This window comes from Eurypyga helias, unplaced genomic scaffold, assembly GCF_000690775.1.
Source record: "Eurypyga helias isolate BGI_N326 unplaced genomic scaffold, ASM69077v1 scaffold11992, whole genome shotgun sequence".
In the NCBI taxonomy this organism is placed as follows: Eukaryota; Metazoa; Chordata; class Aves; order Eurypygiformes; family Eurypygidae; genus Eurypyga; species Eurypyga helias.
In genome coordinates, this window is record NW_010237863.1 from 25853 (window position 1) to 50700 (window position 24848).

General features: G+C 37.1%; 1 protein-coding gene across 1 annotated transcript in view; it reads right to left on the reverse strand.

The window, feature by feature from the left end:
* Window positions 1–24848, reverse strand: part of SIPA1L2 (signal-induced proliferation-associated 1 like 2) — a gene marked incomplete at its 3' end in the record, with an annotated part of 80888 nt that overhangs the window by 25636 nt on the left and 30404 nt on the right. Inside the window, exons 8-12 of the mRNA XM_010147631.1 lie at window positions 20529–20803; window positions 6825–7082; window positions 3222–3305; window positions 1629–1732; window positions 1117–1220 (exon numbers count right to left, since the gene is read on the reverse strand). Coding sequence (XP_010145933.1) covers window positions 1117–1220; window positions 1629–1732; window positions 3222–3305; window positions 6825–7082; window positions 20529–20803 — 825 coding nt within the window. The remainder of the gene's footprint in view (window positions 1–1116; window positions 1221–1628; window positions 1733–3221; window positions 3306–6824; window positions 7083–20528; window positions 20804–24848) is intronic.

The window sequence follows — 24848 nt, forward strand, 5'->3', positions numbered from 1 at the left end:
CCAGGAGAATAAAGAGAGCTTGAAAATAGTCAGTGCAATTCCCCCCACTCTCCTTCCTCCAAGTTAAAATTTATAAAAAGACAGCATAGACTTTTTTTTTTCCCCCCTAACGGTTAAATATTTTACAGAGTTCTTGTACTGGAGTTCACAGTGTGAATTTCACTGGCTGGCAGAGTATCATAGGGCAAATTGAGATGGACAAGATGTTACTAAGTCCTTTACAAGGTGGTGACCATTTTTTTTTTCTCTTTTACAGCATCTAACAACAATATAGCCTCATTTTATTAGTATTATCTTTATAATAATGCTGGTTCTTACTCTGTACAGTGTAGTGCTCTGTCTAATTCTGATTACATATACTGATTCTAGCTTCCTGTCAACTTTGGATTCAGGTAAAAGGAAGTATTTTTATCTTCATGTGCATAAATCTACAGCATGACTCTGTATACGACAGTACTTTTCAAGAACTATCTAGTTCGAGTCTCATAAGGTATCAATGTACAAAAAATTAGAAACTGGCCTCATTCTTACCAACATAAGTCTGCAAATACCATAGGGATTCCTACTACATATAGCAAGTTTTTCCATGCAACACAAAAAAATAGAAGACGACCATGCATATCATCAGTGTACCTTCCATCAGTAAGTCACTGAGGATTTTGCCATTACTGAAGACATGCCGCTAAGCTAGGTAGGCTAGAAAACTGTTCAGCATTCCCAACATACAAACTACATTTTTATATTGCTTTTTCATAATTATGCTACATGGGTATTTCACACATGACAAGTAGTATGGTGAATATAATTTTTTTTTGAAGGACATTAAATACCTCATAGACTAAGCAAGCCAGTATAAACAAAGCTCTGAATACACAGCTCAGTGCAGACTATTTTACCTCCTTAAGGTCCCAGACCCAAGCCCTCCTGGAGTTCTTGGTCTATAAACGCAGTTTAAGCATACTCATTTCACCCCCATTTAGGTTAGTACAGTCTTTGCCTCCCAAAACACAAAATTGGTCTTCATAAATTACTAAAATGTATTTTTAAGGTGTATTTCTTTAAGTCCAGGGTGGGGTTTTCTTTGAGTTTTGAATGACATCCAAGTAAGAGACTTACATGTGAAAGCTTGTTTGGCGACTCTTTGCCACTGCCTTCTTTCTGTAAAGCCCGGTCTTTGTAGGAGCTCAGGACTTTGGTTGATGGTGTGTGCCACTTGGTTTCTGCCATAAATAATTGTGTTTTAGTTTCTGAATGCTAAAAAGATGATTATACTGTACAAAGAAAAAGGTTACATGACAGCATCAAGTTTCAAACCTGTACACTCTTTGGAATCAGAGGCGTGTGTCTCTTCAGAATTTCCTAAGATCTAGTTTTTCAATGATAATTAAACAAAGTTCAACCTGCTTTTCATAATTCATGAGGCTTTCTGAAGTTCAGGAGTAGTTTGCTTTAAGTTTTATTTAAATATCTACACCATATTCTCTTAGACTGTCTGTAACAGTCCCTGCTTTCACTGTCATACTACATGCTCTTGTTGTACCAGACCACCGCATCGGAAGGTGGCTGCACTTCTACAGGCACTGCATTGCAAAGAACGTTTATTTTTAAGATACAGTAGCTTTTATTACCAGAATGTCTAGTTCCTTCCGAAGATTCTTCTCGTTCTCTCCCTCCTTCACACTCCAGTGAGCCTGAACCTTGGTGGTGTTCATGGAGCAAAGGGGACTGGCACCTTTTAATGAAAGAAGAAAATTAAGCTGTTTGGGGTTTCTTTTTCCCTAGAAAACTACGTACATGATTAACAACAACACTTTTTACACTTCAAAGCAAATATTTTGTAAGTGATGTGTTTCAACAATCGCCATCGTGCCCACCAAGCAAGTATAGTAACGTTTCCAGACACTGCAGGAAAAACTTTACATGCAATTTTTCCAACAGCACACTGTTAGAAGTGTGAACAGGCAGAGAAGACACTGACCTTTAAGGAATGCATTCTTGGGGCTGTATATCCAAAGGTTTTTGTAATGCAGAACTATGGTAATATATGCTTAACTCCTTTATGAACTAAGCCCCACAGAAAGTAACTGTAGTTTTGCAGGCTTTCACGCTCAGAACACGTCAGCTGGTACCAGGCCCACTGCTTTGTATTATATTGCGTAAGTTACATTATTGCACAAAGCAACATACTAAAACCAAGGTTGCTATTAGAAATAACTGTGCTGGAAAAATGACACAAGATGCATTTTCATGTGTTTACTGTCAAAGAAATTGCTTCAGTTTTATTTGAGTTTGTAGCATCTATTTAGCTGCCAGAGATTTCAGTGAGCATTCTGAAATTCCCCGAGGAGTCTCCAAGACAGAGCATATATATCTGTTACAGGGAATATCCTAACCACAGTCATGCCAAAGCAATAGTAAGCTTACAGACAAGGAGTCAAGCTGATGTTTTCAGTATTCACTTTTTTTCCTGAAAAGTAGCTTCTGAAAGCCAAGTGTCAAAGTCTGGAATGCTTTTATATTTTGCTATGTAGATACTGCCACAGCTCAACATTTTGTAACAGGAGTGTTTTCAGCAGTTGTATTTATAGAAAAAATGTGATAATTTTGAATTTAGAACAGACATCTCACATAATATTCTTATAATATGGACAGTATATTGGGGTGGTCTTTTATACACAGACAGCTAACTTCTGAAACTTCAGCACCAAGAGACTAACAGGGATGTGAAAGAACCATCTATATGCCACAACAGCCTTTTAGGGAGAGGACACCTCTGAAAGGGTGCTACTGTTTTGGCAAGAGATGACCGGGAATGGATGCCCCTGGAATAAGCTCAGTAGGAAATAAAACTTTTGAAGATCATAAAGATATTTTTTTAATCAAATACCCTTCCACTGAAGCAAAAGGGAGAGATATTTTATTCCAGTTCTGAGTTACTAGTTGATTTCTAGCCTGCTTCTGGGAAAGCAAACTTAAGAATTGTGTGTTATTTACCGAGGCTGTAAAATGACAATTTGGTCCTACAGAATTAAAGCAGCATGCTTTAAAATTGTATCAGCATCCATGTTACATTAAAGATCAGTAAACCTATACATCTTAAAATGCACTAAGAGAGTTTGCAAATAGATCTATGATACAGAACATCCACGTAAGTTTTGGTTAAGAAAGAAGATGCATGGGAGATACAGCAAATTAAAAAAAATAAAAAGTATCACCAGTACCCGTCATATCCCACTTGCTGTCTCCACTGGCTGCTCCCGCTGGGCCCTGGGTCACTGGAGGAGGACTGGTTGCTTGGAGAACTTCTGTAATGTTGACTAGAGTCATTTACAGTGCACTGAGGTATTTGTGGGGTTTCAGATTTGCTTCTTTTTACAAACAATAAAGATGCAGCAACGAACACTTAATTATATTCATTTGGGGAATGTACAGTTTTATCTTAGTTTCATAAAACTTAAATAAGTATTTTAATAGTATGTTTTTTATTTTACCACCGGTAATATATTTCCAACTGAATAGATGAAAAGAGGCACAAAAAGACAAACATCCAAATTCTATTTTCCTTACATGTATCATTACTTCTGAACAAGTGGGATTAACACAGGAGTCAAAACAGCTGAACTGGGTCTCTAGTTTTACATGTGGGAAGCTCTCATGATGGTTCAGAAATGACTGTTGGTTGCTTATTCCAATTTCCAGCATAGTAATTTAGACGAGGTAATACTAATGCTTTTAAAAAATGTAATTAATTCTTTGATATAGAAGAGCAATAAGAAAACATGTTCATGAATACTTATTGTATTATAGTAAGTATTATAAATAGTAGTAGTAGTAGTATTACACATAATACTTATTTGTACTTATTATTTAAAGTTTTGAGCCTCAGGTCTTAACAATGCCTCTAACTGCTCTTCTTGGAATTCCAGACAGTTGAAATGCAATGCTCAAATTTGCTTTTGATCACCCTCTAATCCTTCACTTATGCTTATCAGTCCATAACTACAATACTATTTCCTTCAGTGACATTACCTTGCATTTCCTGTATTTCTCTTCCTTTTTAATTTTTTCTCTTTTTTTTTTTTAAAGGCTCTGTATAGAAATGAATGTATGTACTCAGGGAAGAGGTGAAGAGAGCTTTCCAGCTTGAAAATTTTAAAGACATTAGCTACTATATTTTGTCTAACAGCCAAATGCATACACACTACATAGATAGAGTAGTGCCTAACCTTTCAGCATGTCTCTAAGTATTTTCAGGACTGAGCCTCTCTCAATCAAGTGAAATAGTCTATAGGCTACAGTTGAATTCAGTTGCACATTCTTGTTTCTTACTCCCAAGAACTTTGCATTCCTTCAACAGTTTAAGTGAACCGGCATTAAGGAATGGGTAACTTATGATCCCATGTGTTTCCAGCCTCCAAAGTGATGTTTAGGGCATCGTCCTCAAGACTAAGACAATGGTTTGTACTACCCCAGGCAGAAGAATGCCCAGGTCTCAAGCCTCCCATTTGCTGGACAAGCATCTTAGCCATTAGCTTACTAAAAAAACATGTCAGCTAGAAAAGGAGAACCACAGAAATCCAGTCAGTGAATGCCTCACACAGTTCCTTTACAGCATTGCAGCTGCCTGGTCTCAGGACCTGATTGGACACCCCATGTGAAAGGATGCACTCGCCTACAAATGTGACTCAAGGACTAAAGTACACAGAGACTTCTCGGTGCGAAAAAAAACACCCAGAAGAGTGAGCCTGAAGCTTCACTCTTTGGCATTCGCTATGTGCAGCTGTCACAGAATTAGGCATTTTGTAAAAACAAGAGTAGAGCTCAAGGATATCCTTGTATTTCCTAGTGACTACTTACAGGAAACTCCTTGATCAACACAAAAACATTTGGGTTGCCTTCTCAAAGCACTTAAGTCTCTTCAGGAACTATACTAGATGCATAGGTGTTCAGCTCCCTGTTCTTAATTTCAGTTCAGAGACTGGGCACCTATGGTGACATGTAACAATAGTTGAACTGTTACTGCTTAAGTCTTTTACTGTATCTCACCCCCATTTCTGTTGCTTCTTCCTCTTTTTATCTCTAAACCCAACCATTTTATCACCGACTTCAATATTATCTCATTTTCAAATCAGTTGCTGCAACTTCCCTGTTTTATCAGCCTCGTTCTCTCTGCTGCACTTCTCAATTTGTCTGAACTGATATTGGGTTCTCTGACCCTCTAAAACCTCTTCATCATTTCACTAGCCTGAGTATGGATTTTCCCCCTTGCAGACTACCTATAAGTACTAATCAACCCTACTTCAAACTTTTCTTTTAAGCCCTTCTCTCTGCCAAGCCATCAATGCCTCTTCCCATGTGGAAAAACTTTGCCAATTAAGTACTTTTCACATTTCGAGACCCACATGTCACAGTTCATCATTTTCCTCTTTTCATTATTTATACTCTGTACCATGTCTTCCCCAGAATAGCACTTGTGCATTGCACTTGTTATGTTTAAGTGATACAGGAGCTTATGCATGGCAAGAGAGAGCCTCTGTCTTAGCATTTTTTCCACATGCTTCCCTGAGCATTAGAAGCAGCTCAACTTACGTTTGTCAAGCTTTTTTGGAAATGAATAGTATGCCAGAAAGCTTCCATTTTTTCTCTGTATAGGCATACAGTATCCTTAATAAACCTTGATAAAACCTGAAGTATTTCTAGACATCTGATACATTGTCTCCTTATGCTAGATTTTACCGCGAATTTCAGTAACGAGACATTAGGAAAAGCTTAAGTCTACAGTGGTATGTGTATGCTTACAGAAATGCACCTCTCCTTTTTTCAGGGGGTGAGGAAGGCGTAGGGGAAATGGAGAATACAAATGACCAAATGGTCATAATTGGGAGTCTGCTCTCCCTGTACAGTGTTATAGGCATATTTTCAAATATGTACTACTATTGCCTGTACATATTTCAAACAAGGTAAAAAGTCACTAATTCTTTTCTACTAAATAGAAGAGTGTAGCAACAGCGGTATTTCATCCACCATTTTAAAAATATATTTAAGACTAGTATCTAATTGATATGAAAATCTAAATATTTTCAATGGGCAGAGTTTTTTCCTTAGAAATTAGAACTACATCACCCCATGGAAAAAGGGTATAAGCAGAAATAATTGTAAACAATGAAGAGTTCTGCTCAAGACGTGGTTTTCCTAAATAACTCAAATGTCAAATGTATTCACAAATTTTTAATTTTAAAAATAAATTTTTATCTTATGAAGAATTACGATTAAATAACAGAGCTAATATTTAAGGACACCATCCCATCATCTAAGAGGTGTTACATATTCAAATCACAAGTTCTGCTTTGTTTAATTAAAGGCAAAGCAAAGCATAAGGACTGGTAATGAGTTACAGAATCCTTTGAAACTATTCCAATAGCTTGGTAATGAGATTAAATAATTCATTTGTAAAGGGATGAATTAATTTTATTTACACTCATTATTTGTTTAAACAGGAGGCCAAAAGGTGGGGGGACAGGACATTTGTAGATCAAAAAGTCACAAGGCCGTTTCCCACTTTACTGATTTGGGATCAGAGGAAAAGGTTAGCTGCCCTCAGCAGTGGGCTCCTCAGTACAGCCCACTTTTGTCACAAACAACTAAATTCACTTGTTTCAGGTAGAGGGAACTGGGCTCAGCAAATGCTCTTTAATACCACATCAGAAATAAAATTACTGTCAAAAGTCAACAAAACAAGGTTTAGAAAATAAGTATCCCAAAGTTCTAGAAAGCGGAGTAAGGCACGTTAGGAAACGACAGGCATTACATGGAGAGTGTATTACCTTGCCCCATCTGGCAGTTTTCTATCAAAGGAGGTGCTGCGAGGAATGGCTGTCTGAGCCTGCTGGAGAAGCTGCTGGCACTGCAGTCTGTCAGATGTTCCTAGGATTGGAGAGGCACGAGAGAGAGGCTGCCCAGCGGGAGTCGGCACCCGATGCCAAGTGGTATTCCTTCTGAAAGGGGTTTTATACTCACATGGGGTGCCTTCACTGTCAAGTTTGTATTCCACCATGGGTATACGACAGAGTTCTGAACAACCCCTGCGGGACAAAATAAAAATGCTGATCAGTCTCACTGGAGGGAAGAGAAAAAGGAATCTTGCATTGTACAGTCAGAAGCATATGCATATTTTTATTCCGGGTGTCTAAAAGTGCTCGTATAGCATTGTACGGCCATTCAAATTCTTCAAGACTATCATGCCAACCAGGCAGAAAACATTTCAAAATAAGGGATTTGCTCTCATGTGCTCAAGGGTTTTTGAACTCTTCTTGCCCTTTAAAAAGGAGAAGATACTAAGCTTTTATAAATTAATCTGCAGCTTGAATTTTACATAATAGAAACTAGTAGAAGCAAAGCATTCAGAAGTCAGCAAACATCAAATTCTTCAACAGCTTTAGTTTGTTTAAAATTAAGAAAATACAAATAATTCCTTAATGTAAAAATGTACATATTCAGAATTACAAAACATTTTGCTGCTTTGAGGCAAACTAACGTTTCTTCATGGAATTGACAACTTTCCTTTAGAATCCCACCTTGTCCCCACCAAATGACAAAGCAAATACACTGTGATGTAAATGATTAAGCAGCATCTAAATATTTTTCTACTTGTTTTCAAAGTGTACTTTTTTGGTATCTCATTTCCTGGAGGTCTTCCTGAAGAAGTAGGGAATTGGAATGAAGAGACAAATCAGAAACAGTCTGGCTTACAACCTCTGCTTGAACCTTCAGTGTGGTTAAATGCTAACAGCATTCCCAGAAAGTGTAAACTCGGGTAAAAGTGGTGACAGTGTTCCCCAAAAGATCAGTCTGCCAATAGGATATCTGCTGTAGAATCAGGCTGGATCTGCATTAAGGCTTACTGTTTCAGAAATTAGTTACTAGGAGCCTCACACTCACTTTAAGCCAGCCCTGACCATCATTATGGATGTTATATATTCTCGAATACTGTCCCCATTATTTGTCTGATAGGCAGTGCATGCTAAATTAATATGTATAAACAAAATACCCTAAATAATTCTAATGAAATGCCTAAAGTTTAAGTAAGAAACAGTAAAAATTTGCTTCTCTGTCTCTACTACAATTCTGCTTTACCCCTTGAGCTGAGCCTCAATCAAGCTTTGCTTTTGTTGAAAACTCAACATTGACCATTTCCAACTAAATTAAAATCACCTAGAGAAAGGGTAATAAAGTGTCTGTGAAGTGGTTACAGTTTGAACCCAGAAAATGTTTTGTCACAAGTGACTCAGCGCAAATGTGCATTTTAAAGAAATTGTATAGGTTATCATATATTAAATTACTGTGCCCCAAAGTTTCTGAAGCAAAACCCAAAAGAACATTTTCATTGTCACTGTTCTGGTAAGCCAATAAAAACCCCATAGATACTACAGTATTAACCATGTCATTCAAGGTTGTTGAAGAGAGGATGCGTGTGCAACTTCTAGCAGTAACATAGTAGATATTCTTTATATACCCAGGACAATCCATCCAAATGCTCCAGGCTGCTGAATTTATGGTACTAAACAGTCAAACTGTTTAGCTTGTAGCATTAAATCTCAGTCCCTGCTGGCACTCAAACATATGAAAAAGGTAAAGAAAGACCTATAAAATGCAGAGGATAAAGCACTGAGAATGGAGATTCTCACAGCAGAGAATTTCACAAGAATGGTTCTCTGGTTGTAACTTCCCTATGGAGGGAAGCAGACCTTAATAGTCTCCTCTCACAGACAGGGAAACACAACTGCCAAGAAACCAATGTTCTCATATTATCAGTTAATTTCAGAAGGTCAATTTGATATATCTTTAGCCTTCCCCCTATGCCAAGAAATGCCACATTTATTCAGACCACCACAGGAAACTACTTCAGTTCAATGTATCTGTTTTTTTAAAATTGTTTCACACTTGTGAAAACACCACCACACGTTGGACCCTTAGAATGGTGAACACCACAGAAAGGCTGACTTTAGTGAATTGCATAGAATTGCACTAACATTTCTACTGCGTAGAATACATTTCTCCAGCGCAATATTCAACCGCTTATATCGAAATACTGTTCCTCTCTTCATAACGTTCCCTGCCTCATTCACTTCCTGCAAGGAATGACCCCAAGGTGGAAGAGACAATAACCTCTAGGAATGTACCCTTGATTCCCTTACAGAACGGGAACATGTTACGTGAACATAGAAAGTTCTTAAAGGATAAAATAGCCTAAGATTGATTATTCAATTAAAGATTTTCATAAAGCTTTGCATACAAAACAAACAGAACAAAGAAGACCTAGATGGCACAGCAAGGGTAATATGAGTTCAGGGCACTACATGATTTGTCATGTGGTCATGTGTGCACAGTTTGTCATGATTTGACCAGGAAGCTGAACAATTATGTAGGCTACGGTTTCAATCATCCTTCTGCTGATTTCTTAGTATCGTTTCACTCCCTTCTTCATTCCTCTAAACCTTAAGTGTTAGAAACAAACAATCCCCTCCCCAACTTTAATTAACAGGATATTGATTTCACAGTTTGTCTTGGTAATTGAGAAAGTTATGGCATGCAACTGTCATTGTCTCCCTAATTAGATATTCCCAAAAGAACTTTAAGTGCTGTGAAAATAACCAAGGGTTTTAAAGGCAAAAGGGGCTGTTAGTACTATTTAGTTCAACTCAGCTTGCTAACTGAATGACTAATGCATGATATAACTATAGAAAACAAGATTTCCCACAAAGAATAATAATTTATAGTTTTGCAGAATTTTTTTTATTTACATCACTAAAATATATTCCTCTGACAAATGAAAAAATTATTCAGGGCACTGTTCCTGCAAAACAACCATTCCTGTTTGTCTTATAAAATAACCCTGTCAAATCACTATGAAAATCTAAAATTGTTAATTTTAAATTAAAAATGGAGCCCCAACATGATTGTTGTGATGGTCCAAAAACACTCCCATGGTTAAAATGGAACTACTTTATATGGCTTCCCTTGTCACATGGATTTTTAAATTAAAAGTGCCAAACCAATCTGTTCAACATTTTTATGAAAAAATATGCTTCATTGCTTCACAAACACTGCCTAAAGAACATGTACTGTAGCATACTGAGATATCGAAAGTCATAATTGTAGGTACCTCCAATATTAGAAACAAAGAGAATCAATTAATTAATGCCTGCAATCCAGTAAGGTTCCCCACTCCCCTACTGTGGATAAATCTGCAAGTTATCTTGCATGAAAACAACTCCCAAATTAAATGTAATTTCCTATTAAATATTTAATCGGAACATTATCAAACTTCTACTTATAATATTGTTACTTATTGTACTGGATAAAGAATATACAGTGGCACCAGTATTGGATGATAGCTTTTAATTAATTTTAATTATATATATATTTAATTCACTTTAAAGAATATGTAAAGACAAATCTATATATCTTGAATATTTAAATTTATGTTTAACAAGTCTAGGATATCAAACATCTTTCCCAGTTATAGCCAATATAACATTTTGAAAGACAGACTCGTTATTTGTCAAGCAAGTATGACCAAGTCTTAAACATGTCAGAAGTGATAGTACTTCCTGTCCTTTACTGTAATTTGGTATTAAATTGATCCTTCGACACAAAGCACAGACTCTTAAGATCTTCGGTTAAGAGCCATATTATCCTATAAAAATTCCTTAATAAAACCTACTTTGCAATTACACAGAGCATGACTCTGATACAGCTAGCAGGTCATGACTGCATATTAAAATTTAAGAGCCCACTATAAAAATCTGCAATATTCAGATGTTACTGCAAGGACCATTATGTTCTGAAACAATTATCAAACAGCCCATTAAATTCTTCAAACTACGTTAACCAAACTTTTCAATATTAAATTAAGATTCCATCTAAAGATTCTGTAAAAGGCTCTGTGCAGGGCCTACATTAGGCAAGGATGCTAGTTAAAAATTAAATGTTAATCCCCATGGAGAAATTAGCTTTCATATACTATGATCAGCAGTTTATCACCTTGATAATGACACAAGCGCTTTCTTTTCAGTTATAGCCTACCCCTATCAACTACCAGGTATGACTTCAGTATTTGGACCCCAACTATCTACAGATTTCACGCATTATGAACGATTTGTTAGTGTAATAACAAAACTAGAATAACTGGTTACAATTTCACTTGAGTTCAATATGTCCCAGATCTGAACCACTAGGACAGATGTAGGGATAGAGAAGTAATCACTGGTGGTCACCCGTTGTATTACACAGATAAATTATCCCTTACTATCACCATTTCAATTCAAAACATTTACTCTTGCTCAATAAGGAGCCTTCAGCTATATATAGCAGTACATTAAGAAGAATGCAAGTACTAACTCAAACCTGGTGTTTGAAAGTAATCACTCCTGTTATAGTGCATGTTTGTTCTTACGCTACAGCAGTTCCCACAAGATGTCACAATGAGACCGAGAACTCATCATGCACTCTATTAAATCCACATAATAAAACATAGATTAATTTCACATAATTGTAGGGACTTAACTAAAAATCATAATTTAGTAGCTTAGTTTTGCTTAGATGCACTGTGTAGTTAAACAAGACATGCATACTTTTCCCCTTTCTTTGACACCCTCTGAAGTACCTCCTGGAAGTAACCCCTTGACTCAGTTGACTCCTTATATCAACCACAGCACAAGTCCAAGACACTGGATAAGATTCAAATGGTCTAAGAAAACTTTGGTCAAAAAGCCAAGACAAAAATTCCAAGTTCTGAACTCTCAGAAACCTAGTAACAATAGTCACACTGAATCAAAAAAGATAATGTCATTTGAAAAATAGCAAATCAGTTTTACTTTAAAATAATTTCTTAGCACGATAGAGGTATGTGATTGCTTACAGCAACCTCAGATAAGGCTGCTGCCCACTTTATCCCTCCTGGTTTGAGGCGAGTGATAACTCTCTGGCAGTCCCTTCACAGAGCTGAAGACTTGAAGTGACAATCCTGCCTTTATGAAAACACACTCGCTGTCCTTCTGTTCTTTGTTACTATTCAGTTTTAAACAGAATCTTTGTGTTGGTGAGTTGACAATTTAGAGGCTTAAGACCCTCTGTGCTTGCATTGTTGTATGAAAAAGATGAGAAATACAGGCAGGACAGTGAATGAAAGGAGCTGGTCAGGAAATAAAAGAGAAAAACTCCAAACCAACCAAGGTGTTTGGCTTACTTGTATGATCAATAAGGCAGTAACAACCCCTGCAGTCTCTGCTGATGGAAACTAGGACTCAAGCAGAGCAAGTCACATGTCCAAATCCCAGAGAATCAGAAAACAGCTATATCAAAAGACAACAATCGTGTGGAAAAAAGGTTCAGGAAGCTATTGGCAAGAAAGAAGAACCACTGGGAAAAAAAATAGATAAATAGGAAAGATTTTTATAATGTTAAAGAGAAAAGCCTTCAAAATTCACCATAAGATTGTAAGATGAAGAGCTGGAAAACCAGTGGCTGGGATGTAAAAGTTATTTCCATTTCTTAAGTTGGAGCATAATATGACGAGTGACAGAGAAGACAAATGAAGTAGGGGGACCAGTACCAAGTACTCGGACCTCTGAAAGGTCCGAGTTCAGAATGAATCCTGATTCTGAAATGGTCTAAGATACTACAGACAAGATTAGGAATAAGACCACACATGAGATACTACTTCCTCTTGACTAATTCCTGTAAGTAAAGATATTTTATGACTCACTCAGTTCAATCTAAAATAAAATGGCAAATACAAAGTTTGTCACGGATGTGCCATTTAATGACTTACAAATATATATTCTTTAATGAATAGGGAAAAAAAAAAGAATCTAATTTGAGTTAACCAAAAAGCTAAATACAACAATTGCCTGCACTAAAATATTTTTCTACGTCAGAAATATTACCTTTGAATCCCAACAGGCTTAAAAAAACGGAAGAAAGGAGAGGTGACTACTGCAAAGCACATCCACAAATTATTTATCCCTCCACCAGTCAGATTCAGGGAGGCAGCTGATTCCTTCAAACTTCAGACTTCCAGGTTATCAAGAGTCATTTGAAACATGTTGTTCTTTACTTCAATGAGAGGCACTAAGATACTCTTCTAAGTAGTTTCTGCTATTAGTCCCCATAGCAGAAAAAAGACATTAATTACTATCTCCTGACTTCTTTACCTAACACAGCAAAAAGGCATCGAGCTACAGATGACTATGAAGACAAACCAATTTTGGCAGTTGCACACCACAATGGTGGTGGCAATCACCTAGACTGAAGATACACTGATCTTAAGGTCAATTCAGTGAAATGCATTTCCAGAGGTGAATTTTAAATTTTACTATGTGAAACTTTCATACAATTCTCTTTTACAAAAGAAAATGACAGATTGACCATGCTTCTGATAAAGACAAAAATCCTCAAGCATACTCTAAGTGGTCACATCGATATTTTACTTCAAATGATGAACCAAGTGAACAATTTGAAGTCCAGGAGCTTCCGAGACCTGACATTCAGTATCCAAATTGTAATAGCACGTAGCCTAAATCCCACTGTGTCTCTGTACCGCTCTAGTAAGTCATATTCTAACTACCAGGGTCCATCGATATGAACACTCCAAACATGCTCCAAGGCTTACTCTGGCTGACAGGCACTGCAGTGTACCTGTTAGGTACTCTTTACCTGAATGCAGGTAAATGAGGTGAGTGGCACAAAAGTTGTACCCGTCTTTTCTCTACAGTGCGCCACTGTAGATGCCAATTTAACTCTGTTTTAATGCTTTTCTCCACTTTACTGGGACATGCATGTGCTGCATAGTAAAAATCTTCTCAATGCTGCCCAGAGTTCTTGACAACTGCCAGAATACTTTCTCATAGGAGTCAGTAGGGCAATTCCAGTAACACTGGGAGGATGAGGCACATCTTCGAATGGAGCAGGGAAAAGATTTCGAAGAAAGCTGCATAAGTTACCTTGTGTACAGCATTTATTTCATGGATCTACACTCTACCTTTATGTAGACTACACATGAAAATTAAAAAGAAAAAAGAATCAGTCATCAGATCACCTTGAGAATGGGAAAACGTTATGGACTACAGCAACAGAGTCCAGACAGCAATGAAAAATATGGAGAAGTTGCTCCAATCTGGCAAATGATCTGCCAATAAAGTTCCCTGTTTGATACAGCTAGACACACTGATAGTATTTCCAAATTATAAGAAAATGAGGAAGTTTTAATCCAAGGTATAATATAAATCAGCAGTGCAAGATAGTTTTAACCTAAGTTGCAAAGGTGGTGGGTTTGTTTTTTTTTTTTTAAGCAATTTATTGAGAGGAAAATGCTTAGTTTATCTTAAACAGTCAGTAAAGTTGACCAATACAGACTAGATTATTGCATAGAACACTATCCTAATATTGTATAAAATAATATACATATACATACACACATACAGTGACATTTTTTGTTATTTTTTTTCTGAAGAGGAGAAAATTAAAAGTATATTAAATATTTTTTTAAGAAAACACAGATTATCCTCAAAGAAAACCAACTAGAATACATTGACCAGAGAGAGGTTATGCAGTACCCATCCCTGGAGTTCGAGTCCCTGACTGGATAAAGCCCTGAATAACCTGGCTTGACCTTGTAGCTGACTCCATTTTGAGCAGGAGGTTGGACCAGATAATCCCCTGTGGTCTCTTCCACCCTGTTTTATCCTATGATTCCATGCACCCAAGAAGTTTTCAACGAGGTAAATATCAAATCACTTGCTATTTCTGCAGCAATGTTGTACATTCCAACCCAGGAATAACAAAAATGGATCCTAAAAAATGTTTTATATAAAATTAGGTATATATACTCCAAATTACTTACAATAAAGAACTTCTTTGCTGACCCAGAATTGAGCATGCAATATATGAAACTTCAAAATGCCAAAACCATGGATCTTTTGAATTTTTTTCAATAGTGTTGACAAATAGATAGAAGAAAAAAAAGAAGTCTGGAACTCCTATTTACATCTCTCCATAGAGACTATGAGAGCTTTGCCTGGCAGTATGGGTTTTTTCTGCTTGACTGTAACAACTGTACACATAATAAACTTATAACTAAACCCTGCTATTATTTCATTCATAACTAAATGTAAGAAAATTTTTTTACTTAGAGTGTTTACTCGGGTGAGTAATACAATAAGCATCAGAGAATTGTTTAAAATTTTTACTTTTTCAGTTTACAGTTCTTTTGTTGGGCTGTTTCTGGGTGGAGACCATGTTACATACATTGCCTAGGTTTTCCTTTGATGCAAATCAAAACAGAAAGAGATGCTGGTACAATAAGGTTTCAGCTTCCCAAGGATTATGTTAACTGCATACTTAGCCTTACTCTCTTAAGTACAACAAATTTAAGGAAAAATGTTAAAAATGTAAATTGTATATATTGGCAAAGGCCAGGTTTACAAATCCTTTCCTTTGAAAAGTGTATTGAAAAGAATGAAGCTCAAAGGAATTTATAAGAAGTGACAGAAACCAATTTTTATTTTTATAAACAATAAAAAAGTCTTTCTTCTATGCAGAAGAAAACCATGATGCTTTGGTTAGTTAGAGAAGGGACAATGCAAACGATGACATATTAAAGATGGGGAAGAGGGCAGCCTATACCCATGCCTAAGCTCTGTTGGTTGCTGGTGCTGTCACCCTTCCAAAGGCAGGAGGAGGGGCAGAGAGTTCACAGGGAGGGCAAGTGCCAAAAGGTCCTACTGTGACACTGACCTTCTGTTAGGACTTGCACTTAAAAGGTAACAGCCTAGGTTAAACTCTCTGGTGCTAACCAGAGTTCTGACAGAGTTCATTTTTGCTGAGTCTCCATCAGGCTAAATCACAGTGCATGTGTCATTCCCTGAATCTAATAATGTTGTAAGTACAGTAATTCTGATAGTAAAGTTAAGTATTTTCTATCATTGTATTTTTTGTTGCATATGAAGGATTAACTTTTGCAAGTGATATGGCCTCCAATTAATGCCATTATATTTTCTTAGTGGTAGTTCTCTCAGTTACCTCTAAAAACATCATAGTTTACAGTTTTCAGTATTTCCAGCCTTCTTAGGTTAGTATCAGAGGTGGTAATAAAAAGCATTGGTACATTTAAATTCTACTTTTAAAACCAAAGTTCAGTTTCAGGTTTTTCTGCTTTAACATGCCTCAAGTGCTGTTAGTCTGTAGTATCCTGCCAGCAGTTCTAGACCTGACTTCTTTTGAGCTCAGAAGGCTTAATTTAAAGCAAAACAAAACCAACCCCAAACCAACCCACAAAACTAATAATTCTGAAGGGAAAGACATAGCACAGAAACGAATATTACACAAAGATACTTATTCAGATCTGAATACACTGACGAGCATGTTTGTTCCATACTGCTTGGTAATTTAAAGAATTTATGTTTTAAATAGCGATTTCTCCTTTCTGTCTAAATATCAGCCTGGTGCTATGCAAATAATTATGATTTCTCAATTTGTGCATGATTATTTAATTGCTGGACCAAACTGAAAACAGCAAGATCTTTGTCTCAAGATCATTAATTTTACAGGATAGTAACTGAAAGGCCTTATTCCACGATTGCTTTTGCATATACTGCTATCAAGACTATAGGTAGAAGCATCTACATTAACTAATAGAATGCATTTATTGAGCAAAATTTTCCTCTTTAATTTCCTAATCACTCTAACATTCCTTTGTCAGCACCTTCAATATTCCAAACATTTTATTTTTATGCTGAAATAAATTAATACAAGACAGTTTGCAGCAAAAAATAAAGTTATATATTGTTAAGAGTTCACTGGTAATATTATCGGTGTATGCACACTTACACTTTGTAAGTTTTCTTTTAAAACATAAAGGCCTGACAGAATGAGGATTATTTGTGGGTAAACCAACAGAAAAAAAATCAAGTTAAGAGCTTGATTAAAAATCTCCACTTCAGCTGATATTTTTCCGAGGCACTGGGACAGCTTTGGAAACACCCTTGCACTCTTGAAACTCATTTTCATTTGAAGGGTATAATTCCCAAGACACTCCATTGCAGTCATGTCCAATCTGTGTAATCTCATTTCAGAATCTGAACCCAGCAAGGAACCAGTGCTAATAAGCAACCTAAAGAGAAAGTCCTCATTGCTTCGTATTCCTAAAACCCAGTAGACAGAGCTAAGCAGAAAGTACTCTTTCAAGCAGTGGAAATCAGCTGATTATCTCAGTAAATGAAAGCCAGGCATTAATAAAATGATGCATGGGGATTTTCCATAAAACCAGAAATTTTTTTTTTCTAAAATGTTATTTACGTTCTTGTAAATGTCTGACAATTTTTAATACAAGCGATTTCCTGTAGAAACAAAGATGAACATATTTTTATATCTATGCACTGTGAACAAAAACTTAGTGACTGAACTTGAACCCCCATATTATGGCATTGAAATTAATTGTGCATGAACAGAAAACTTACAATAAACTACCAATTCATACCCCAGGAAATAAGGATGAAATACAGAGGAGGGGGGAAAAAACCCTCCAAACAACTGTCAGAAAATCATGTGCTCTGTAGGATGAGTCAAACTTTCAAGGCACTTATTTCAACCTCAACTTCTCCTGCCTTTGAAGCATCATTCTTCCAGACACGTGCAGCATGTGGATCAAGGATCGATGGACCCCCAACTTTGAAGGAAATACCTGTACGTGTTCTGAATGTTATAACTATTAGATCTACTCGACAGTAAGAAGTTCTTTCCTGAGGACCATGCACATCTGCCTTAAGTGTCGCTCACAGATGTGTTGGAAATCTCTCACAGACACCTGATTCTATCTTATATAGCTATGCACGGATTCTCCAAGGGCAGTGACATTTCTTGTCAAATGAAGGCGAGATGGATCCTAGTTCTCCAGATATTTGTTTTACAGGCAAAACTACTGCCTGTAAATTGCTGGATAAACCTGATACCTAGGTAGAAGAGAGACATGAACATACTAGAGCGAATCCAGCAAAGGGCTACAAACATGATTAATGGATCACAGCATCTGAAACACAAGAAGAGGCTGGAAGACCTCAGATTGCTCAGCCTGGGAATAAGAGACTCAGGACAGACCCTGTGGATGTGTATAAATACCTGATGGGGTAGTGGGGAAAAAAGACAGGGTAAAACTCTTCGGAGTGGAATCAGCAAAGACACAGGAAGCAAGATGCACGAAATGAAATACAGGGAATTCAATTTAGCATAAGTAAAGCCATTTGTTACTGTAAGGATTATTGAACACTGGAACGAAAGTTATGGAGTCTCTGTCCTTGTAAATACTCAAAACCCAGCAAACACGTTCCTCAGCAATCTGCTCTAGCTGACCTTGCTTTGAGTAATAGGGTTGGACTCAACAATCTCCAGAGGTCCCCTCCCAACCTCAACTATTCTCTGTTTCTATGCTTCTGCAAGATAAGACACTGCAGGTGGCTAGGACAAGCAATTGAGTAGGACACAGTGACACGGACTTGGACAAGTTTTAACTGGTAAGTAGCTACAATTCTCCAAACCTCTCAATTTATGCATTTCTGCCTTCTCCTCATTCCCCCTCTCAATATTTTTCACAAACAATGTCATAGGTCACGTTTATGAACTGAAACCATCAGTCTTGACACCTGATATCTATATTGCTTTCTGTCTGCTCTGTTTAGATTATAAACATTGAGGGAAGGCAAGCTCAGAACTCTCTCAATATTGGATCCCTTTCAAGTTGGGCAATCAAAATTACTAATCATATTTCAGGATATGTATGGTCAACTTTCTGTTTCAGTGAGAAGTTGCTATTTGAGAGAAAGAGGCATTAATGAAGATTCCTTGTTTTACACTAGAGAGATGAGGTTCAAAAAGAACTTAAAAATAAATACTTCGATCATTTTCATATTTTAGAATAGAAACACAGTGAAAAATTTTTTTTTCCTTAGTAATTACTCACATAATTTTTAAAAAGCAAAAGAATTATAAACAAGAGCTTTTGCAGATTTTTCCCAGTTTGGTGGCACTCAGTTAAAAATCCTCCTATGCATAGAATTATGTGCCATGTATTACCAATCTGGGATTTTAACATTTTATTCCTAAAAATGCATCAAAGATGATATAAACAATTCATACAGTATGTATTTTTCCATCAGGGCCTATAAAATACACATTTTTACCTTCAATATAATAGGATCAGCTCATTAGGCTCATATTCTGCAAACAGCTTGGAAATGTATACCAAACAAGTCAGTGAAAATTCATATCCAGAAGCAGATGGTGAGAATAGCAAAGCTAAGCAAAGAGAGGCTTAATTGCAAATTCTATCCAACTAAGCAAAACTATATTCACAGGCATTTTCTTCAGAAAGGAACCCAACACATCGACATGCAGGTTGAGGCAAGGGAGGGCACTTCTGTGTCATTCATCAGACCAATGACTACTTGGAGAATTGCCACCAATTAAACACTATTTGTGTACAGTTGGCACTAACTTCATAGTGCTGCATGCTACGTAAAATTTTATGGTTTCTTGTCTTGCCAAAAGCAACACATCTAATGTTTTTTCTGTTAAATTAAAAATCAACAGGAGATTTAAAGTTGGCCTTCTACAAGACGACAAGTAATTCAATTTACTCTGGTACAGTTCTCATTTAGAATGTGAATGAGCCACATTAACAGCACCTAAAGAAGGTATGTGAAAAATAAAGCATCAAGTTCTAAATTTCTTCTCTACCTCGTAATACTAAACAAATGGAGAGAAGAGCAAAAATCTTTTTGTCACTAAAAAAGGTACACTGATGCATTTCATCCCTGAAAACAGTGGTACAGTCACTATAACAATCTTTATTACAGTCTTTTCCCAGGAGTGTGAACATTTATTTCGTGTTGTAGCAAAGTTTCTTTAACCGATGATTTCACTGATGTAATTCACTATTTGATATGACTAAGTCAGATATCTGTATCAAGTGAGGAGGACGAATACGGTATCATGTATTTCCAGAACCCAGTATTTCACTACTTTTGTTAAAATTTCAACATAAGAAAAAACAAATCTTTTTCAATAGTCAGGAGTCAGAGAAATGTCACAAGACAGATAAGGTGCAGTTTTAACAGAGAAGGATTCCCAATTTCAAATTTAGTATTAAAATATAAAATCCTTCTGTGGAATAAAGGAAGTTACATCAGCTTTCACAACAGCGCAGTCATGATGCACTAAAGGTTACTTCTTACTCTTTCAAAGCCATATAAAAGTAAATTTCCCATTAGATATCTTACAGGATCCCATCTTATCTTCTATTACAAACCAATAATTGTTCTGGGGAAAAGATTGCTTTAGAGATCCTCAATATTAGCACCATGAGAGACAATATCCATTTCCTGAGGGCCTCCAATAAAAGTGCCATCATTTAAGCAGTAGCAGAGAAAAAAAGCCAAACAGATATAAACAGAACATTGAGAACAGTTGCTCGTTACCTTCTAGGTGCTCCATCCTCATGTGGTTGAATAATCACCACTTTTACTGTCACAGATGTACGTAAAAGGTCGATCATTTGTTCATGAGTCAAAGTTGCCACAGCCACTTTACAGATCTCAACCAGGCGGCTCCCTTGCCGCAGGCCTGCCTTCCATGCAAAACCAAAGGGCTCCACATCTGCCACTATCCCTTCAAAGTTCACGTGGAATCCAAGTTGGCCCAACCCATTCCTCCGAAGGGTCATTTCTGTGGTTTCACATCCTCTGGTCACTATCTAAAGAAATATCAGATCATTATACTGTTGTCAGGACACTCACTTCTTTGGACACAAAGATCTGTTTTCAAACACTATAAAGCCATGTATGGTTTGGCATTAAGCTTCTTTAATATACTAACAATTATTTTGACATTTGTGGTTGAAGGAAGGTTTCTGCACAGAACAAAACGAACAGAACATTTCACAATGTTAACAGCCTTACACGCCCAGAGCAAGCAGCTGACCCATGTCAAGTTCCTTCCCCCTCAGGCAACATTAACACAGTACCATTTATATCTTACTGAAAACTTAACAGCTGGTTTAGTTTCAAAACAAAAAGCAAGCAAAAAGCTGTCCTGTCAGGTACTTCATTCTTGTTGCCTGACTGACTGCAGGTGTGTGGGTATTTTTCTTCAGTATTAGAGTATTAAACTTGAGACAGAATGTGAGCCAAACTGAGTGAAATGCTTCAGTTCTAGCATCTTTTCTTCCTCAAGACCACAACAGTGAGGATGAGTTTGATTTATTCTGCCCTGTAGTCAGATTCCTAATTACCACCTTCTCCAGATGTGGACAGCACTAAAATGGGATAAGAGTTTTCACGTCACTGGGAAATTTAGAAACAAAAAAATTACTTCCTTCACATTCAGTGAAGAGTAATGTTGTCATGATACAGAGTAGTCAAAATCCCTCAAATTGAGACTTTGCTAAGCAGGCTCAATTTTACATGCTAGCTAAGAGTCCTCAACACTTATGCTCCAAAACAAATACTCACACTGTAGGGTGTATGCTGGGATATTGCACCAGACTCAGAAGACCAAATTCTAGTCTGCATTACAAGCTAAGTTTGTGAGTTACCCTAACATTCCTTTCTTTGAGGGTCACAAAAGGCTGTATTTTAGCTCAGTTAGTACAATCAGAACCAAAACTTAACCACTGTGAAACATTATCAAAAAATCTTGGTTCATAAGCCGTACCATTGAAAGATCTCACAGTGCTTTATAACACTCCAGCAAGGCAAATATTTGCACTTTAAAGACACATATGGTACGATACAGATCAAGGGACCTTCCCAAGCTCACACTGCATTAGGAGCAGTTCCACAGTGTATTTTTTTCCACAGAGTTGTTCATGCTGTTTATGGTTGCTTTAAGCATGCATGACAAAGATACACACATTACTCAACTTATATATAATTTAAGGGGCTTAAGTAAGTGGCTAGAGTCCTGTATAGTCAGTTGTATAGGACAGGTTTTTGGAAAGGCTGTTATATAGCTGAAGCGTAATTCAGGAGGCTATTTTGGAAGCGTTGTTCTTCCCCTCCATTGTCTGCTGGAGCCAGAATCCAGGCAGCGTAGCTCACTAGCTTATGGTGCACTTCCTATGGAAGCATGATCCCACTGAATGCAGTGCTACACGGCAAGGGAGCGGGACTGTGCAGCAGTCAGGTATTGGCACTGTGACTGGGTAAAGTTGTCACAAAACTACTTCTCTCACTACCCAAGACAGAGACAGTTGACTAGGTGCAGTTTCACGGGAGCTTTGAACTGATCCAAGACCTTATTACCCCTACGCCGTTGCTTCCATCACATTAGCACTTGTGCAGCCATGCAGCCAGATCAGATACGATACAGCTGAAAAATGGGGTGCTTAAAATAGTGTTCCAAAGGGGTGGCAGGCAGGGAACGGATGGGGCTGCCTCCTTCACTGACAACTATTATGAAAGTACATCTCCATTACTGACAAAGGAACTTAACACATAGCAAGTATTAAGCTGTAAGTCACTTCAGTAGCTTCATTTTTACACTTTGTTTAGTCAAATCTTTTGTCTGCATCTGTGTTGGAGTCAGGGATGAGAGACCTCACTTCTACTCCCCTCCCAATCCAATGGCTGACCGGAAAAACTTGAGTGTTTGGGTAACTTACACCTGCAACTTAGTTGATGACTGAAAGTCCCATTTTTTTGGTACTTTACTAAAATTTTAAAGCACTACAACCTTTATAGAATATTTCTATATGGGTATCTGTCACTTAGCAGAAGACATTTAGGACTTGCACACGTGAGAACCAGTGCCCCAAACCCATGAGTTACTTTAAGTTTCCTGACCTGAGGGAGCTGGTCCATACCCCTGCTTTTAACCTGCAATAAACTCAAGGTAATGAAATTCAGTAAGCCCTCATTCACTAAAGGCTAGTCTTCACTGAGCTGTGAAACACTGGAGAAAGATCTTGCAAGGATCTGATATTCTGAGAATCATTGCCTGGCAGCTTTGGGCTACTTAAACTGTAGCGCTTTCACTTCATACACCTTCCAGTTATTTCTGCAGATGTAGCCTCCAAAGTTAAAAAAATGAATGTCATTCTTGAGATGTGCAAAATGTATTCTGAAGGTTTTGTTTACAAAATCATGTTCTGGGTCTTCATGTCAAAAAAACCAGCTATTTCCTTTGTCATTATTCAGATCTGAGTGTTTGGTATTTTTTAAAAGCTTTCCATTTTAAACAGAACTTTGTTGTGTTTATAACTGTGCACATAGTATTAGAGTTATACGGCATGCTGAAAGCACTAAGATTTAACTCTTTCTCTCCAGCTCTGAGGTTCACTTCCAGTCATGGGTAATTTTTCAAGAGACTTTCATAATTTATGAACTGGATAAGTGAAAATGAAATTTTCAGCTCTTCATTAGTTTCACTACACTTCTCTCACAACTTCCTAAAATATATACAATATTTAGTCATGCAATGAAAAGAAGAATATGCTGTTCCAGTCAGGAGCTCAGCTGAGTGATGGAATTTTATCCTTGTGAAACTACACGGTATCCTTTTTGGGGAGAAGACACTTCTTTATCATTATGTCACAATTACAGAATGCTGCAGAATGAATGCACCAGATAAAATACATGGATTTCCCCAACTCAGAGCACTCAAAATCTCTGAAAGTCAGTTGAGTATTCAAAGGTTAAAAGAGAAGGAAGATAAACATTCCTAAAAACATCTGTTCCCAGTGGAAAGGATACCAGGAGATCAAGTACTCCACAAGTACATCCCCTAAAAGGTTACAGAGTAGTGTCACATAAAACAGTGCTGCTCCACTTCAGACTAGGTCATTTGGCTTATTTGGTTGCCATTTCACTGAACATGCCGCTGTGCACAAACTAAGAGCCAGCTCTTCCAAACGCACTTAATACACTTGAAATCAAAAGACAGAGATCCTCTAAGCCCCATGAAGGTGAAGAGTTCTTTTAATATATAGGCTTCTAAGGAAATTTTAAGGTGAAGAGTTCTTTTAGTATATAGGCTTCTAAGGAAATTTTATCTGCTCAGATTCTTGTCTAAAGATCCATTCAGGTGTTTTGGTTAACCTTGTATAACTCTGCCATTCTCTGTCACATAAAGGTCAGAATCACTGCTTTTTCTGCCTTCAAACACAGACCACCAAGTTAATCTATAGTTTGCTTCTGCTGTTCTTTCCACTTCATATTCAGTAGATATTCTCCATGACAAATACATAATTGACTCCAATTGACAAATCACAGCTCTTTTTTCAGTCCTGAACCAATTCTTCCTGTTCAAATCAAAATCACAGTCTCAGCTTTCCACAGCCTGCTTTGACTGGGATATTGATAGGTTTCCTATTCATCTGCATGATTTAAACCCAGGCAATAAAATATAGTTCTCTCTCTATGACAGTCTCATTTAGTAACTGCAACTTTTTACTCACTGTTTTTAAGAACGGCTTTTACTAGCGACTGAAAAGGGTTAACCATCTGGTCACTGAAGTCTGATATTATGTCACTGTTTGAGCTTTCATCTTTAGCATCTGCTGGCACATGTGGTTGCTGACCTTAGTTGTGTTCCGAGTCACTTAAAAGGTTTTCAAAGTATGCATATGAAGTGTGGAATGAGAATTTTGAGTACAGCCATAAATAGTGGTTGTAATGGTCACCTCTGAGCTTCCATATCAAAACGTATATACAGACTGTTTATAAAGCATTCAACATCATAAGATAACTAGGGAATAATATCAATATACAGCTTTCAAAAGAGAGAAAAGCAGGGAAAGA